At 33.9% G+C, this 19,367-nt stretch overlaps 1 protein-coding gene across 4 annotated transcripts in view; it reads right to left on the bottom strand.

The window, feature by feature from the left end:
• The window catches only part of MDGA2 (MAM domain containing glycosylphosphatidylinositol anchor 2), a 799,761-nt gene that overhangs the window by 278,213 nt on the left and 502,181 nt on the right, over nt 1-19,367 (bottom strand). For all 4 annotated transcript variants that reach the window (XM_073895162.1, XM_073895160.1, XM_073895161.1 and 1 more), the window contains one exon: nt 14,516-14,648. In XM_073895162.1, the coding sequence (XP_073751263.1) occupies nt 14,516-14,648 (133 nt within the window). The remainder of the gene's footprint in view (nt 1-14,515; nt 14,649-19,367) is intronic.

The raw sequence follows: 19,367 nt of genomic DNA on the forward strand, positions 1-19,367 counted from the left end.
AGACAAATGGATAAGGAAGTGGTAATATTAATGGAATATTACACAGTCATAAAAAGGATGAGACTGTACCATTTGAAACAACATAGATGCATCTGGAGGGTATTATGCAAAGTGAAATAAGTCAGACTGAGAAAGACAAATACTGCATGATTTCACTCCTTTGTGGAATCTAAAAACAAAATGAAAACCAAATGAATAAACAAACAAAAAGCAGAATCAGACCCAAAATACAGAGACTAAACCGATGGTTGCCAGAGGGGAGGTGGGTAGAAGTATGGGCAAAATGGGTGACAGGAAGTAGAAGATATGGGCTTCCAGTTATGGAATGAATAAGTCACAGGAATAAGAGGCACACAACAAGGAATATAGTCAGTGATATATTATAATAGTGATGTATGATAACAGATGGTAGCTACATTTGTGGTAACATATAAATTTGTCAAATCATTATGTTGTACACCTGAAACTATGGTAACATTGTATGTCAACTATATTCAAATAAAAGTAACAATAAAAAATAAAGACTAGAGAACAGAAACTTCACTTAAGCCCCAACGATTCATTATAAACTTAACCAAAAAAAAAAAAAAATCATGAAAGAATGTGACATATGACTCAGGATTTCATGACTCATTCATTGAAAAATACTAGTTATAAAGACCTGCCAGTTCTTTCATTCTTCAATCTATCTAAACCAAACCATGTTTTACATTACTAACAAGGTGATGACTAGGAATATCTCTATCAAAATTTAGTATACCACTCATATAAAATGAATATAGCATATTATTTATACTTTTTTATATTTAACTCTTTGCTCAGTTATGACATACATTACTATTAATAAACTATATGATTAAGCTAAATTATATCCCTAAAACTAAAATAAAGGGAGCATGGCCTTTGTCATAAGTGGACAGTATGTAGATAATTCAATATGGCTTAAAAAAATCAGTCAGGATTAAGGCTTTTCTGTAAGAGTGATATAGTGTAGCAGCAGAAAAAATAAAGACATCACCTCCAACACCATCTGGTGTGGCTCTCACAGCTATACTACTGAAGCCTCACCAGAGCAGGAAAGCAAACAAAACAATAATTCTGTTCCGTCTACCACAGCTGCTGAAATGGGGGCAGCTGGTATTTCTATAATCAGTAATATAACACAGAGGGATCCATGCAAAAAGGCACTCTCTTATTGGTTATTCTCTTGCTGATCTGATAAAGATTTTTTTTTCTTTTTATTACCCAGCCTGAGGACACCTGTATTATAGTGCTCTATTTTGAATCCTTTTATGATTCTATAACTTTATTCTCTAACCATTTTGGCTAAGATTGGCTTATAGTTAATCTCAAAGAATAATGCTGAATAGATTTAACTCTGCTAGGCCTCTGTTTGCCCCTCTAAACATCCAGAGAATTCTCTTAAATAATTCCTAAAGGACTGCCTAAACCAAATTTCTATCTTGATTCGGAAAACACCTGGGCATATAGTCTCCTAACCTTATGATACATCCTATTCAGGTTACTCAAATGACTAAATCTGCTCCAAGATACAGCAAAGATTAGATGGAGACAATTACAACCTTTAATATGCGCCAGACCCTCTTCAAAAACTTTTACATATGTTGACTCATTTAATTGTATGAGATAAGTATGATTATTATCCATTTTAGTTATTACCAATCTCGGAAACAGTTTAGATAACTTGCCCAAGATCACACAGGTAGTGACGGTGGAGCTGGGATTCTAATTTAGGCAGTCTGGTTTGAGATGAATATAATTCATTGTAGATAAACTCCAGACTGAAATAAACAAAGTTGGTAATTTCTAAGTTCTAACTGAATTCTTGATGATACTTATTCCAGAAGAAGACTTATTGCTGCCTCTCTAACAGAAAGAAGAGGTGATATTAGTATCACCCATTATTACATTATAAAAACATGGGCAGGGCGAAAACAAATGTGGTTTGCAGTCAAGACTTCCAGAAATTGTCTACGACTCAGGATATGGGGCAAAAAGGATTTGTGAACCACCTGAGTCATAATTAAGAAGCCTGAATTGTGACGTGTCTTTGGAAAAGGCTCTTAGGCCATTGCTCAGGGAGTGTTTACTCCTAACTTACACATAACCTAATGGAATCAGCTATTTAAATTCTCAGACTTCAAGAGGTTAGGAGGAGGAACTTAAACACAGGCTTCTCGAGACAGGAAAATGGAGAACTACAATGACAGTTGATAATCTGTCAGTAAGAAAAGAGAAAGAGAAACAAGTGCTTTATTACATGGCATAGTGAGTGTGGTCACAAAGATAAACCAAGCCTCCACCTATTTCAACTATTGTTCCCAAAATGCCTAAATAGAAAGGTATACTTTTAAAAAACCAAGAAAAGAAGTAATATATCCATATATTTAGATGTTAGTAATAAGGTGCAGAAAGAGAGAGAGAAATATTTTTGCTGATGCTTTTAAAGTTTGGTATGAAATACTACTTTGTAAAAGACAAATGTGGTCATATTTTGCTGAATATAGTAGACCAAAGGTCAATAAAAAAAATCAAATCATGCAAATCATACATACATTCATGCTTAACACACCTGAGCATTAAAACAGTTATTTACTTTGGATTCTAGAAGTGGTTTTACAAAATAGAACGTCATATCTTGATTGCCTGAATTGGGTCACAACCCGGATTAGTAGTCTCATGAGTTCCTCAGCCCTTTAGCAGGTATGCTTCCAACCTCACAGCTGGGATTTCTGCTCTAGCCTCCAATGGACATGTGTCCATTTGAAAATGCTGGAATTCGGCATCTAATTCTAGTAGGAGAGGGTGCCTTAATAAATTAAGACCTGCCCTGGGAGACCCTAGAATTGTGTAGATTTTGTTTTATAAAGGGCTAAATATGTTTTAAGGAGATGTTTCAAGTGCAGATGTATTAAGTATTTTTCTTACTATTTTCTTGCTATTGTGTTTATATAAGTTTATATACTTATATAAATATAAGTAAATATAAGTATTTTTCTTACTATTATGTTTAATTATAATTAAATAAAAAAGGAAAAAGGAAGGCTTAACAAGAATCAGAGCATAATCTGTTAAAAATAAATGTACTGAAGTAGAGAAATTTGATTTCAAGTTTTGTGTGTGATTAGGAGCCATTTTACAGGACTGAATTACAAAGCCACACAACTGTGGTTTACACTGGAGAAAATGACAATTTTAAACTATAGACCTTGTAGGTGTCACTACAGTATCATGTTGACATGCTCTAAATAGTAACTGCTGTTTAACACTGTCATTACAGATCTAATTCCAACGAGAGTCAATTCAAGTCTAACCATTAAACTAGCTACACTTCTTATCTTGGGATTTCAGACACTCAGAGAATTTAAATATATTACTGCCATGTTCTAGGACAATGCTGCTACATGATAAGGGAGGTATTTATTTTTTGAATAAGATAATACTGTAATGTAGCATGTGTAGAAGAACTAAATAAGCTGCACAAAATGGAATGTTGCTTAAGGAAAGATTAAAAGCCATAAAACCTTTTTAATACTATTTTAATATGAGAGATAAAACATTGACTGAATCACCTCTGAATTCAATTCCTCTCTAAGCATAAGAAATGTACATATGAAATATCCTGCCAATATTTTATTTCTCAAAGCTACTGGAAATACAGCTTTTATATTTTAGTTCTGGTATGTTCACTATAGATTTCAGTAAATCCACATTTTCCCATTGTACATGATTAATATGAGCTGCTGAAATTATCTTTGCAGAGAATACAAATACCATTTGTTTTCAATGTCAAATGATTTTTTTGTTTTTCTTCAAGTTCTTAATATTGATATGTATTGATTTGCCTATTTAATTCTTCAGCAACTTGAAAATTAAATCCATATTACATTGACTTTGGATCTGTATACCTATAATCATGCTTTCTAAACTTATATTCATATTTAACATTTTGCCTAAACACACAAAACAATGTTTAGCATGCAGACCAGTGTATATTCAGTGAATTTTCAGGTTCCTTGAAAAATGGAATCATATTTTTGCATGGTCCACAGATTCATAATACTATATGGATATCACAGCAGATTGCTTTTTACTTATAGTTCCAAAATGAAAAAGACATGAATGTTACAATTTTTATCAGATTGAGCTAGAGGTAAAGTTGAAAGACAATATGCAATGAGGCAGGACTAGAGTTATTAAGTATTTCCGATCAACATCAAGAGAATTAGAAAGATGTAGAGAATCAGAGTTAATCCTCTTTTCCCCCTTTTTGTTCCCTTTAAGTAAGTGTCTTAGTAGATTTAATCCCAGAGAAATTTAACAAGAACCCTTATTACACTGCTCATTTTCCCAGTAGTTTTGTTCGTTTATTTCCTGTTGTGCCTATTTTTTTCCTCATTGCTTTGGAAATATATTTTAAAATTTGCATTTAATATGGGACAATAATTTTGAAGGAATTTCTTATCTATTGTTACCTGTTGAGTCAAACTATCTAAAATTGCCTACATTTCACCATGTTAGAACTGAAGACTTCTCAGTAAAACAAAGCAAACTAGGGTTGCTGGATTTTGCTAAAGAGACAGAATACTACTTAGTAGTGCTTTCCTTGGCTGACTTAAAATCCTGCCTCTTGCTTGGTTGAGCACCATGTTGCAATGCCAAGCCAAAGTGAAAACTTAAACAGTAGCTTCATACAACTGTCACATCTTTTTATGTCAAAAACTTTATATCTGGTTTCTTGACAATATCTATTCTTGCCAAATCAGGATATTAGGTGCCATTAATAAAACAAGAGGCCAGGGCCATCATCAATAAGTTCCTATTATACAATGTGTCTATCAGAAATCAATACTGCTGACTTTACTGCACATTCACTGGATTAGTGTGTGATTGAAAGATGCTGTCAATAAAATGCTCAAGTGGTACAATACAGCAACTAAAGCAGAGTGACTAAAAGCTTCCAGAAAGAAATACTGTTCAAAACATAAACCAAAGCATATTATTAAACAGTTGGACATACCTATTTTCTATGGGAATAGAACAGTAGCAAATAAATCAACAGAAGTATGTCACTATTAGAAAAAATAGTGGATCTTAAAACAGACGAAATTGAGGGAACAGCTGAGATCTTTGTGATGTTTTAGAAATAACTGCCACAAGAGCAAAAAAAAAAAAGGACATGTTATGTCTGACTTACAATCAAAAGATTGATGTTAATGCATTTCTGATACTCAGCTTGTCTATTATTTCCCATTTACCAGTCTCCTCTCAGCTTGAGTCTCGGTAACAACACACTAGGGACCCTACTCCTACTGTATAAACTACTACAGGGTCACTCTCTCTCTCTCTCTCTCTCTCTTTCTCTCTCGCTTTTTCAAGTTTAGTTAAAAGTCTTAATAAACCAATGTGAACCTTTTAAATTATGGCTAGTCGTGGTTCCTGTGACTCTATGATAGTAAAAGTGACCACAAGCCTATAATTTAGCCACAACACAGAGCCTTAAATCCTATGAGTAATGTGGCTAATCTCATTTAAACTTCCCAAAATGTATAGCTAAGTAAAAATGAAATTGATACTTTTAAATGCCTTAGAGTTTGAAGGAGAACAGTAGCCAGGGATGCATCCTCTCTTGAGGCACATTAAAGCCTCCCTGTCAGTGAATTTTTTAAATTGTGTACAAGCAATATTAAAAGCACAATATTTGCAAAGTTTCCCTCAAATAGGTGCATTAGGTTTAGAAATTATTTATTAGCATCACTTTTTCCTGAATAGCAATGTAAGCCCCATATATAAAAGGACAACAGCACAATGAGGTATTAATATTCTGAAGTTGTGTAAGGCTGAACCTTTCTTGCATGGACCTTGGGGCCCAAGAGTACCTGTGTGTGTAGAGGCTGCATCTACTTCTTTGCACCTACATTTCATTTAAATTTTTATTGTTGATGTTATCTTGCTAAATAAAAATGGAATTTTGGAGTGAATGTTGTCTTCTCGTCAACCTGAAACCCACCTCAGAGCACATTAGCAACATGATTGAGCTAAAAAGCAAGTGCAAAGAGTTGAAGGAATTGTTCAGAGTACTGCAGAGTGGGGAGGGAGGCCACACCTAGGTCTTCTCATTGAAGTTTCTCTATATAAAGTTGCTTAAAGCTGTATATGCACCATCATTAACAACTGTCATGAAGACGAGTATCCTATACGGAGGTAGGCTGCATGTTGAATTAGATCATTGGTTTTCCTGGGATTATAGGATTTTTCAGGATTAGGACTTCAACTGAGTCTAGGACAAACAGGAATCGTTGGCAACCTTAAAGATGACTACTTGATATAATCAATTCTAGGATTAAGATGAATAAATAATGGGATAAGGTACATGCACTAATGGAAATTATTATATCTTCATCATGAGAGTCAATGACTTATAAATTCAAAATTTTCAGTAAATGATCATGGAGGTATTCTGTATCATAAGTTATGAGTGGCAAACTCAAAAACCATGAAACAAGTCTAAAATGCATTTCTAGCGATTTAATTAGTATTTATAATAATGTAATTTTAGGCAGTTTCACTAGAACCATAGAATCTTAAAAAGTACTAAGACATGGTCTACAAATCCATAATCTAGAAGCAATTTAAAATAAAAAATTAATTATTCTCAGGGATTTAAAAATCCTCTTACTTCATTTTAGCATATCTTCACTCAATTTGCTGAAAGAAATATTGTAAAACACATGATTTGAACTTTTGTATTCTTATGAGTAATTTTTAAGTTGTTCAAGTTAATTACAGTTTAACAGCATATGAAGAATAGCAACTACTTAAAGTTAGAAAAATCTTACCAATGAATTATTCTAGATATTTGCTAACACACAAACTATTTTATATGCTCCAAACTATTTAAGTTGTGAGATAGCATGTCAATAATTTACATGCCTTTCAATGAATATGACAGAATTTCCTTTCGTTTGATTAAAAGTGTTTTTTTATTCTTGTTCTATTTTTAAATATCTACTGTGTCTGGGTTATGATGCTTTCTGGGAGAGTTGCTAGTTTATGAGGAGTATTTTATATAAGAACTCATAGACCTAGAATAACTTTGGCTATAACTAACCTGAAAAATACATTGCTAGGACAACAAAATACGCAGGTGTAGGAAGATCTCAGCAACATGCAAACTTCTTGTTACTATGGTAATAGGATTTTGGAAAATCTGGGTCACCTTGTTGCTCTGGAAACAGTCTCAGGAAGACCAAAGTTGAAACCCCATAATGACCACTGCTTCTATCCCTGGATTCACTGCTTACTCATCACCTGTATTTTCACATTTCTGAAGATACATTAATGAGAATAGGGCATATATAAGTTTGATTACCTTAGGAAAAGATGAGCTCTCACATTAAGAATCTGTTGTATATCAACCCTATTGCAAGCTTTTTCAATTTTCCTTACATACCATTATTAATTTCACAAAATAATATTTTATTTCTGTTAAACATTTTTGCCAATAATAGTTTAGACAGAAATATACCAGAATAGGTATTCATTTCTATAGATTTTTCTGAGAAATATTATTTAATTTATTCACCAATAAAAGTAATTTAGAAAAGATTATGAACTTATTTCAAGATTAGTCATCAATGGTTGAAGCTGTATGTAATATCCTAACAAAAAGTCTAAGATTCTTGTCATCATCTCACCATGATTACTGATGGTACCATTTTATTCCTTCTTCTTTCTATTATCTATGTTAACAATCCAATTCTAGCTACTATATATTATATTTATTATGTGCCAGATACTTCTTTTTAAAAGTTTTTCATTTTATAGCATTTATAGCCTACAAAACCAAATAAGGTTGGACTTTGTGTTATCCCCATTTTAGGGAGGGGAAAAATAAGTTTAGAGAAGCTAAGTGACATCTCCAAGTTCAGAAAACCAGAATTTGAATCTAAGGCTTTTGAATTTCGAAATTCATGCAAAAGAGTTATAGGAAACATCTCATTCTCTAAAGACGACACATCAACAATATGTGTGTTCCTTTGGTGCATCTAGTAGTAAATACTGTTTAGAAAATCTGAATTATCTAAGATAAAAAAATCTACTAAGGAATTCATGTTCTCAATATATATTTGTGCGTGGAATGATGATTCTTGGCTTTTTTCTGTTTTTTTTTTCCTTTTGTTTTGTCTTCTGTTGTACATACTAACTTCTCCATCACAAAAATGGAATCAAAAAAATGCATGAGTTCACTGATACTTATTTGTGATCCTATTTCAATATTTTGGCCATGCTTTTAAAAATTCATGATAATACTATTACAAAAGTGATTTCTGTCCCTACCTAAAGTTTCATTTACCTTTTATTGTTGCTCCCTTACCATTTCTCCAAAGATAAAAATAATAGGTCTACAAAACACTCTCATTAGAGTTCCCTCTTTGAGATAACACTGAAGAAAGTCTTTTCTCTCTAAATGGTAGATTCATTTTCTTACTTGGATTTAACATATATTATAAACTTATACATAAAATTTTATTTTATTTATTTTTTAAAGATTTTACTTATCTATTTTGAGAGAGAGAAGGAACAAGGGGGAGTGGCGGAAGGAGAAGGAGAAGCAGGCTCCCCACCGAGCAGGGAGCCCGATGTGGGACTCGATCTTAGGACCCTGGGATCAGGACCTGAGCCAAAGGCAGACACATAATTGACTGAGGCACCCAGGTACCCCAATACCTGAAATGTTAAAAGAAAAGGAATCCCAAATGTAAAGCCCACCTTTCAGTCATTTGAAGGTATTATGGACTGAGATGTGTGCCCCTAAGATTCACATGTTCAAGCCCTAAACCCCAGTGTCACTGTATTTGGAGTTGGGGCCGTTAGGAGATAATTAAGGTTAAATGAGGTCAAAGGTGGGACTGTAATCTTATAGGACTTGTGTCCTTATGGGAGGAGGAAGAGACAGTAGAGCTCTTGCTCATTCATTCTCTCCCTCTGTGAACCACAGAGGAAAGTCTATAGGGGGAAGATGGCTGTCTACAGGCCAAGAAAGAGAGGCCTCACCAAAACTCTACTCTGACAGCACCCTACTCTTAGACTTCTAGCCTCTAGACTGTGAAAACATAAATTTCTGTTGTTTAAGCCACCCAGTCTGTTATTTTGTTATGGTAGCCCAAGCAAACTAGTCCAGGAAGTCATTGTATTTGCACTATGTATTTCTCACAGACTTAGTCTTTTTTTTTTTAAGTTATTACTTTTAGTGAAATACCATACCTAAGTTCTAATAAGTGATGCTATTGATTGGGTAGATGCAGGGAGATCACCTAAAGGCAAGGCACTGCAATATACATACAGCTAAGAAAAATGCATGAGGTTAGCACCTACATGTATAGCAAAATGTCTACTGCCCCTTCCTTTGCACTTAGACTATCTGTGACAATGGGCATATCATTTTACAAGAGGAAGTTTTTATGTATTTTTATTTCATATCTACAGCTATTCTTACAAAATTCCTATAAATGAAATATTATTTTATTTCTCACACCTACATACATTAAATTCCCATAAACATAGGAGAAAACTACCATAAATAGATCACAATTTTGCAAAAATTTTATATTGAGGTTTGTTGCAATTGTTGGCATTTATATTACACTTTCCCTGTGAGTTATATAAAATAAGGATAGATAACTGTTATCTAACATAAGAAACAGAGATGTCTCCTAACCCCTCTAATTTTTTTCATGATAATTTATTAACATAGATGAAAGGGGGAAAAAGAAGTAAAGGAAAAAGAAAGAGAGATAGAAGGGAGAAAGAGAGGAAGACGAGAAAGGGGTATAGTTTTCCCCTATTTATATGGCCAGTAATACTTTTGCAATGACTTGGTTCCTAAATGTGATGTGCATTTAAGGAAGACATCTTAATTAAATAATTTTTATAAATATTAAGTGTGAACCCACTGAATCAAAGGACCTATATAATTAAGTCAAATTAGCCCCACCTGTCCCATTTCTTTATAGAACACATCATAACCCTCTCAAGCAGTTACAAAATATGTTTTTCATCCTAATATAAGTAACTTACTTAATTCTTATTTGCCTTTGAAATGAGACATCAACATATATGTGTTTGAAATATATTAAAATAAATTAGTTTTATCATAATTTCTGTATGCCCTCACATTAGAAATACACATAATCTGAGAAATTTTAATATTTAATAGTTACCATAATTATGTTAATTTAAAATATATATCTATATTTATCAATATTCTAAATTTACAAATTTTAGCATGTTTGTTTTAATGAACTAAGAAAAATATAGCTACATTGAGAATTTATCAATCAAGAGCTAACATTCTTTTTCTCCCAAACGGGAGTAGGAAAATAACCAAAACAACTTTGGACCCACCTACAACTTAATGACAATAAAGAAATTAACCTAAAGCTTCATGTTTTATAAAATTGTTTAAATTGTCACGGTAAGTTCTAAGACAGCTATATTAGGGATGATAAATAATGACATTTCTGTGACATGAGATTTTTCATAGCACACCTAGTAATCAACAGGGGCTAACAAATGATTGGACATGGTAGACATACAATACAAGCTCTACTATAATGCCAATTCGTAGTAGGAAGGTTAAGAAAACATGTTGTTGGTAAATCTACAGATGATATTGCCTTTTAAAATGACACCTGAACATGGCTTCTCTAAGCAGTTGTAAAAAAAAAATAGGCTTTTGTTTTAAAGATTGTATTTATTTATTTGAGAGAGTGAGAAAGACGGAGAGCAGAAGCAGAGGGGAGGGGCAGAGGAAGAGGAAGCAGATATCCCGCTGAGCAGGGAGCCTGACGCAGGGCTGGATCTCCGGACCCTGGGATCATGACCTGAGCCTCAAGCAGTAACTTAACCAACTGAGCCACCCAGGCGCCCCCAAAGTAGACTTATTTTTAACGAAAGTTCCAATTCACAAAGAATGGGTTCATGGAAAACATTCTGATAATATAGACAGTATCTGTTTTCCAAAGTAATGATTTATGCTTGTTTAAGGTGTATACATTGTAGGTCATTCCCAGAAAGGCTAATTCAGCAGGTGCAGGAAGGACACAGAAAACTGTGCTCCATGATGCAATCATTCTGCTGCAAAAAATTTACAAAACTTTATCCACAGCAGACACTGTTTCCATCTTCATATGCTATGTTATTTGGGCATTGTGCAAATCAGGTCAATAAACTGACTGCATTTAAAATTTTTCATTGACTATAGAACTGTTAAAATAAAAATTTGCTTGTACCAAAAATACATCTAATAGTCAATTATCTCATCTCCATTACAAAAAATATTTCCAAAGTTACCCTCAACATATTAATTAACAGAGAAGAGTAATCAAACATATTACAATATTTGTAATAGAATATTCTCCCCCTCAATACATTCAAGATTTTCCTTGACATTTTGCAACCAAGAGTTAAAAACATGGGAACTTTGTGTCCTTTAAAGATTCACAAGAATGAAACCATAAAGAGTACCTGTCCCTGGGGCATCTTGGTGGCTCAGTCGGTTAAGTGTTCACCTTGCGCTCAGGTCATGATCCTGGGGTCCTGGGTTTGAGCCCCATGTTGGGCTCCCTGCTCAGTGGAGAGACTGCTTCTCCCTCTCCCTCTGCCCACCACCACCCCACCTCATGTTCTCTCTCTAATAAATAAAATCTTAAAAAAAAAAAAACACCTGCCTCTCACACTGATTATGCCAATGGTGACTCCTGATGTTCTTCCAGTGTTAGAAAGCAATGAACTAGCCTGTATTCACTTGTCAGTTTATAAGCCTGTTTTCATGAAGATGTTGAAAGCTGAATTTATTTCTGGTGTAATTTGAGAGCTACCTCAATGATTTCACCTATTTGAAATGCACCAACTCTTCCAATTTTGAGCACAACCAGATGGGAAAAATGCTGAAGCAAACCTGGTTTGAATACGTAAACCACCAACCACATGACAGGTTTGATTATAGTTACTGAAGAGTCAAACAAGGTAGTAGCTTATATTTTTAACCCAATTATTTGCCATAACTCTAATGCATTTTCAGTGAACATCAATCTAAAATCTTTATGAGATAATTTATGAAAGAGAATAATAGGTTATTTTGTTAGTTTGGTCTAGATATACAATACTTTAGCCTGAAAAATAAATAGGACAGAAAGCTGAAGAGTAAAACAAAACATTTATATGACAGAGTTCCTGTGCTCTCTCCACAGGACAGGGAGTTAAGTCTTTGTTTTCTGAGCTGGCAATTGTTAAAAATCACCTCAGACATAAAGCCACCCAGCTGCTTTATAAGACCTCAGGAATTGGAAAGTCTATCACCTCTCACAGTAATCTCCTCCTTTCAGCCTTAGGTTAAAAAGTCCTTATTTATTCCTAGTAAAACTCTGGCCAAGATTTAGGTTCATTTTCTCTGGCTCCACAAAAATTTTGAATAGCTATTTGAATAGTTATCAGTCTCCTATTTAAAATAACTCTTCACACATTGGGATAAATTTTGTCCCCACTCGCTAGTAGCTGTGGGACATTGGGAAATAATAAAGATATACATTCCTATAGCAGAAAAAATGTTAAATATGATTTTATTGTACCTCTTAGTCTTTAATGAATTTTGGTTTATGTTGATTTAGTTCATTCTCAAAACAATCTAATGTGGATACTTTAATCATCACGGGCTACTGTGTTACGTATCAAATGATAAAGACGTGATAGAACGAACAAGAAAAACAACAAAAAAAATCTACCTGCCTACAGCTCAGTAGTTATAAAGATAAACTGAGATAATAAACATGAAATACTTTTACAAGTAATAAAGCACTGCTCAAGGGTAAGGTTGTAACATATGTAATAATATACCTACTCCTTCGTTCTTATTCTACTGCAATATGTTTACCCATCCTCTAGGACGTACTTTCATTTTATTTATAATTTTTCTCTCTGGATATGGGTATTTTAAAAATATATTAAAGAAACTAAGAAAAACAAAATTAATTATAATAATTCACCAAGTATTTCATGCTAAGAAAAACAATATAATCACACTCAGCTCTTATATGTTAATCTCTGATATTTATTTCTCAATATCCTATTTCTTTTTTTAAGTGAAACGAGATTATTAACTTTTATAAGTCTTAGGTTCACTAAGATTTTATTTTTCTGCAGTGTAGTTTCCCTCAAGTATTTCTCATCCTTCCTGATAAAGTTTACTTTCATGTCCCACATTCTCCTTTTACCTTCTCCTAATGACTTTTACCCGGTGCTTAATAAAGCATTTCTCTAGTTTAAGGCAATTTGCATCTTCGCCAATATTCCTATGCCTATCATTGCAGACCCATAATAGGAACCCAGTAAGTCTCTGGCAAATACATGAATGAATACATTTTAAAAATTATCTTTCAAGATTTTAACAACTCAATGGAATCTGTGTTGATGAATCAACACTTGAGCATCCATTTTTTTCACCTTCCAATAAAGTCCCAGGTGTAACCTTTTCATCAAATGTGCTGGATGCTGACTAGCTCTTTGTTGGAAAACTGACAAAGTGTGTTCCATGTGCTTTATGTATATTAACTCACTAATTCTTCCCTACAACGTTACGAATTTGTGAGGAAATTGAGCTAGAGTATGAAGCAATTTGTTCAACAAGATCCAAGAGCTAATAAGCAGCAGAATCAAAACATACACCCAGGCACAACAAACCCACACTTTTTAAGGTTTTTGTTAATGAGAAAATTACCTTTAAAACTCTTTATTTTAATAGCGTTATTTGAAAGTAAAAATTTACATTAATTGCCCCTGATAGTTTCTCAAAACCAGTTCAAATTCTAATTTATTAAGGTGATTCTTCACACACAATCATGCAAAAGACAGTCCATTCCCATGCTCTCTCTTTGCTCTTTCATTTAGCAATTCCTCTTTATATGCTTGCAGTTATTCTGAGGTCTCTATTACTAAACACAGGATAACTTAAGTCGCAATCTTGCTAATGTTTTGACATTTTCTGCAAAAATACTTTCCTAAAAACACCTACCTGAAATTACCAATTAACGTTCTTGACTTGAAACAGAGTAAGAGAGAGATTCTTTTACTTAGCTTTGGAATCACAAAACACTTTTAACAATTTAGACCATAAATTTTTATATGAAGAATCTAGTATTTCTCAGAATTTCTTTGAACAGGATATGGGCATGATTGTGACATTTATGAATATACTATTTTAAGGAACTATAATTTTTTATGCTATATAAACAAACATTACATGGGAACATATTGCAATTAAGCTTTACAGTGTACATTTACCAATAACTTTTCAGATATCATAGACTTCTCTGGGGAAAAAAAGTTGCCTTGTTCCTACATATACTATAGAAATCATTTGGTCTATAAGGAACTTAACCTTTTTAAGCATTAGCTATGGATAACAGACATAAAACACTGAGAAATAGCTCCATACCTGTTTTATTGGAAAGTCTAAATGACACCATCTTATCAGGAATATTACATACATTCCTCACTGAAGCAATGCAGCTGTAATTAGCATAGTCCTGAGGTCGAAGATTCTTTAGTTTTAAGATCTTGGTTTCACCCTAAAAATGTAGAAAAGGTCATTAGGAAAAGTCAGTGGTAACCGAAATGAATGAATGAATGAATGAATGAATCATGGCATTACATTGTATTAAATCATATTATTATCAAAATGTGGCAGGTTGTCTTTTTTTTTAAGGAAAATGCCCTAAAAAAAAAACAAAACAGAAACAAAAAACCATGCATTCAAAAATAACACTGTGATGTACCTGGGGATAAAAAGCTGAGACTAAAATGAAAATTCATAACGTTTTCTTTGCAAACTAGCTTCCTAGGGGGAGAAATCTATTTCTGGGGGTAGTTATGCAAATTATTGTGCAAAGATCAGAACAGTGTACTTAATAATGGAGTTTATTCAACAAATACTGCAATCTATGCAGACTTCACCATGAAATGTTTTGAAAGGAATGGATTCTGAAGAAAAGCTAATAAATGAAACACTGTTGGTAGAACAAAGTTATTGAACTCAATCTAATGACAGGCAACTAAATTTATATACATAAATATTTTGTGTATACATATCAATGACAGATGACAGATGTAAAATGCCTTAAAGAAGCATTCATGAATGTTTCTAAATCATTATTGTGTTTGCAATTTTATTTTTCAGGACCTCAAGGTCACTGTAGACAGACTCAAATCAGGCAAGTAGACAGAAATATCTTACAAATTCTTGATGAGCCAAGAAAGACCACGTAAAACACTGAAATTGTTCAAAGAGTAAAAGAAAAAACAAACAAACAAACGATAAAAATTAAAGAAAGAAAACCTGCTCAATTTAAAATAGGTTTTTTGAGATTTTGTTACTTTCTAAGGTCATTAATGCACTATCTCAAAAAAGTTCCTCTCATAAGTAACTTAATTATGGAAATGGTAAACAGTATCCCAGTGAAATCATATTTGGTATAGCAATTTTCAAAATGTTAATTTTTTCCAAATAACATCTATATGTAACCATGTGTACCATCTCTCAAATCCTAAAAGTTGCAGTTCTTTCATACACTCTTCAGAAGGATTGGAATACTTAGTAACAAGACATAAAGGCACTGCTTGCTCATTTGCAAAAAAGCTTGCTCACACATAGGCGTGGACACCTAGTTTTTCAAATGTGTCAAATGAATCTCTCCTTCAGGATGCAAGGGCACTGTGGCCATAATTCCATTCATTCACTGTCAAAATTTGGTCTTAAGTCAGTTACTTTCCCCAGTGGACTAAGGAACAATCTTCTATCTTTCAATTTTTCTTTAGGAAAGACACTGTATTTTTTCTACATAAACAAAAGCAAATACATCCCACATGAATATACATAGTTAATGTGTGTTTCTAGAACTTATTTTTAAAACATGCTCTCAGTGCATTACAGAGTTCTCATTTATATTTACTAAATACAATGCCTAGAAAAGTGTGTGCTTAGTTAGAAAGCATGGTTGACAGAAAATATTATACTAGAACGAGTTGACTCAGATAATTTTTGAATGAGATGATATATCTTACTCCTTCTACCTCTGTGACTATTATTGCTTAGATTTCTTCACTTTTCTTTCTCTTCTCAACACTTAACTGTTGGTATCCCTGGAACTGTTTGTCACACAATTAATTTTGAGTTATAAAATTCCCATAGGTGATCTTATCCTTGCTACTACAAGCCTTATTTCCTGCCCCCCCCTCAAGTCTACATCTCTATTCTCCCTTAAGTTTCAGATACACAGACCAAATTTTTACCTCAATATGTCCATTTTGATGTCTCACAGACACCTAAAAATCAACTAACATATTCTAAACTGAACTTCAGATCTATTCCTCTAAATTTACTCTTCCGAATCTTAGACTTCCAATTACTTCTTCATATATTCAGTATCTCCCTCTCAGATCCTTTTATTAATTTTGAAATATGTTCATTCTTGACCATTCTTTTTTTTTAATGTAATGCTCTACACCCTATATTCTGCTAAGAAATTCCTGATTATGCTTAGTATAGTTTAAGAACACAAGCAAGCAGGGTGCCTGGGTGGCTCAGTTGGTTAAGTGTCTGACTCTGTTTCAGCTCAGGTCATGATCTCAGGGTCTTGAGATCAAGCCCTGCATGGGGTACCACTGGGCGTGGAGCCTACTTAAGATTCTCTCTCTCCTGCTCCCTCTGCCCCTCCTCCTACCCCCCTCAAATAAATAAAATCTTAAAAAAAAACACAAGCAAGCATAATGCCCTGCAACCAGAATTTTTTTTAATATGAAAATCTGATCATGACATTTCTCTGCTTAAATCACATCGATGACTTAACTATTGTTCTTAAAGTGAACACAATAGCTATTAACATGATGGTCAACCCTATATGGCCTATTTTCCTTTCCTCCCCAGTTTCATCTCATTCTCTTAGTGCCTTACATCCAGCTTCCTTCTATCACAGAAACTTAGCACATGCTTGGCTCTTCATCTCTCTATGCCTTATCAATTTCATCTCATTCTTAGATTCCCAATACCCCTTACTTCCACAGGTAAGCTTTGCCTCACCTTCTGGAAGAGGAGAAATCCCTTTTTGTGAAGTGTGCTTTTATTTCTTCATAATACATTCTCATTTTTCCATTTATTTCTGGAATGGATTTATTTTCTGCCAGACTCATCCCTTTGCCAGTAAGTACCTAGGGGGCAGTGATTACGTCTGTCCTGCTCTCAGTGTTATGTTCCAAGCACGTAGCATAGGACTTAGCATAGGAGAGACACTTTGTAAATGAATATTTTTTCAATTAAAACTGCTACAACTACTTATATTTCACCATTCAAGGCTTTGCTTTGCACATATTTATTTCTCCAGGATTATTATCTGCTTGGTGCCCAATATGAATTCAACAGATGTTAATGTATGTATAGTCAATATTCTAAAAGCAATCATACAGTAATAATGATTCTCAAATACATACAAAGGAGAAACAGTGTCATTTAGATGTATATTTAGTGATAAAGTCTCTTATTCACATAGAGTTAATTATATTCTGCCAGTACTTGTTTCTGTTTCCACTGACAAATTATTTTTAATCCATATTTTTAAAACAATATTTCAACACTCCACTGAAACTGTACCTATTAATGTCATTAATGATGCTCTTTTGTTACAATTCAATAAATCTTTCTTTTTTATGCTTCTTTACTTCTCTGTTTATTTCTAACACTTTAGATTGCCTTTGCTACTTTGACAGCCCCTATGTGTAGGTAATTATTATACCATATTTAGTCACTTCTTGGTTGTTTTCCATTTCATTTTCTATCTATTGTGCAAATTTTAGTCTGCAATCTTCTACTAATATATTCCCAGTGGAATCTGATCCATTACCATAGTTTCAATTAACATCAATGTATAGGTTCCTGACAAATCTCTAACAAAACAACAGAAAAAACACACTTGAAAAAAATCACCAATAGTATTACAATTAATAAAATCGAACTTCTCCAATTTTTGCCTGTCCTTTTAACTGCAATATTTGTTAGCAATTTATGATCTTGCACTTGTATTTTCCCCCACTCTGGATCTCTTAAGATAATCTATCCTGGTTTTCTAATTCTTTTTGATTGTTCTTTTTTATGTATTTACTTAGATCACTGACTTAGATCACTGACTTTAATGTTTCCTGCATTACCCACCCCCCCTCAAAAAGAAACCACCTCATACTTTGCCAATGAACAAGTTAGACTTGCCTCTATTTTTTTTTTAAGATTTTATTCCTTTATTTGACAGACAGAGGGAGAGAGGTAGAAAGCAAGAGAGAGAGCACCAGCAGAGGGAGCGGCAGGCAGAGGGAGAGGGAGAAGCCTGATCCCTGCTGAGCAGGGACTCCGATGCAGGGCTCCATCCCAGGACCCTGGGACCATGACCTGAATGGAAGGCAGATGCTTAACTGACTGAGCCACCCAGGTGCCCCAACCTCTTCTATTTCTAGATTGAATTTTTTTCCTGTTGGATGCCCCGGCCTCTCTGCACTCCTCTCCTCTCCCTGTTATGCCTCTAACTTCCTGCCTCATCTCATGTTCTTTGAATACTACTTGACGGAGATTTTCATCAGTAGGGCATATGATGTCATACTACACTCTGTGAGTTCACTATTACACTCCATTAGACTAGCTGCACTACCTATTTTCTCTTCTGATGTTCTTTTTAATGAAAACCATCATCATTTTCCCATAATCCAGACTCAGAAGTCATGGCATCATTCATTTTTTACCATTTCTCATTACCTCACATTCAAAGACATCAAGAACTTTAGATTATTCTTTAATTTTCTTTTCACGAAATGACCTTTCATTTCCAATCCTATAGGCATAATATTTATCTTAGACCCTTTTCATTGATTTAACAAACACTGCTTGAGTGCTCATTTTGGCTAAGGTAATGTACTATCTACTATGGAGAATTGCAGCTCTCCTTTATTCTAATCATTCTGTAGCTGCCACCAGACATACCTTCATCATGCCAGGTCCATGCTAGAAAACTCTACCCATCTCTCCTCTGAAACACCATTTCAAAAACTTCAGTTTGTCATTTGAGATCCTATGCAATATAAGCAAAATTACTTTTTCCTTAGTCCTCAAACTCCTTATTCCCAACCAATTAGTTTCATCACTATTTTGAACTATCTCTTTATAATATCCAATTCTGTCATCTTTAAAGAAAACACTCCCAGGGTGCCTGGGTGGCACAGTTTGTTAAGCGTCTGACTCTTGATTTCTGCTC

This window comes from Callorhinus ursinus, unplaced genomic scaffold (genome assembly GCF_003265705.2).
Source record: "Callorhinus ursinus isolate GAN/ISIS: 27379988/994484 unplaced genomic scaffold, GSC_fseal_2.0 scaffold8, whole genome shotgun sequence".
NCBI classification, from domain to species: Eukaryota; Metazoa; Chordata; class Mammalia; order Carnivora; family Otariidae; genus Callorhinus; species Callorhinus ursinus.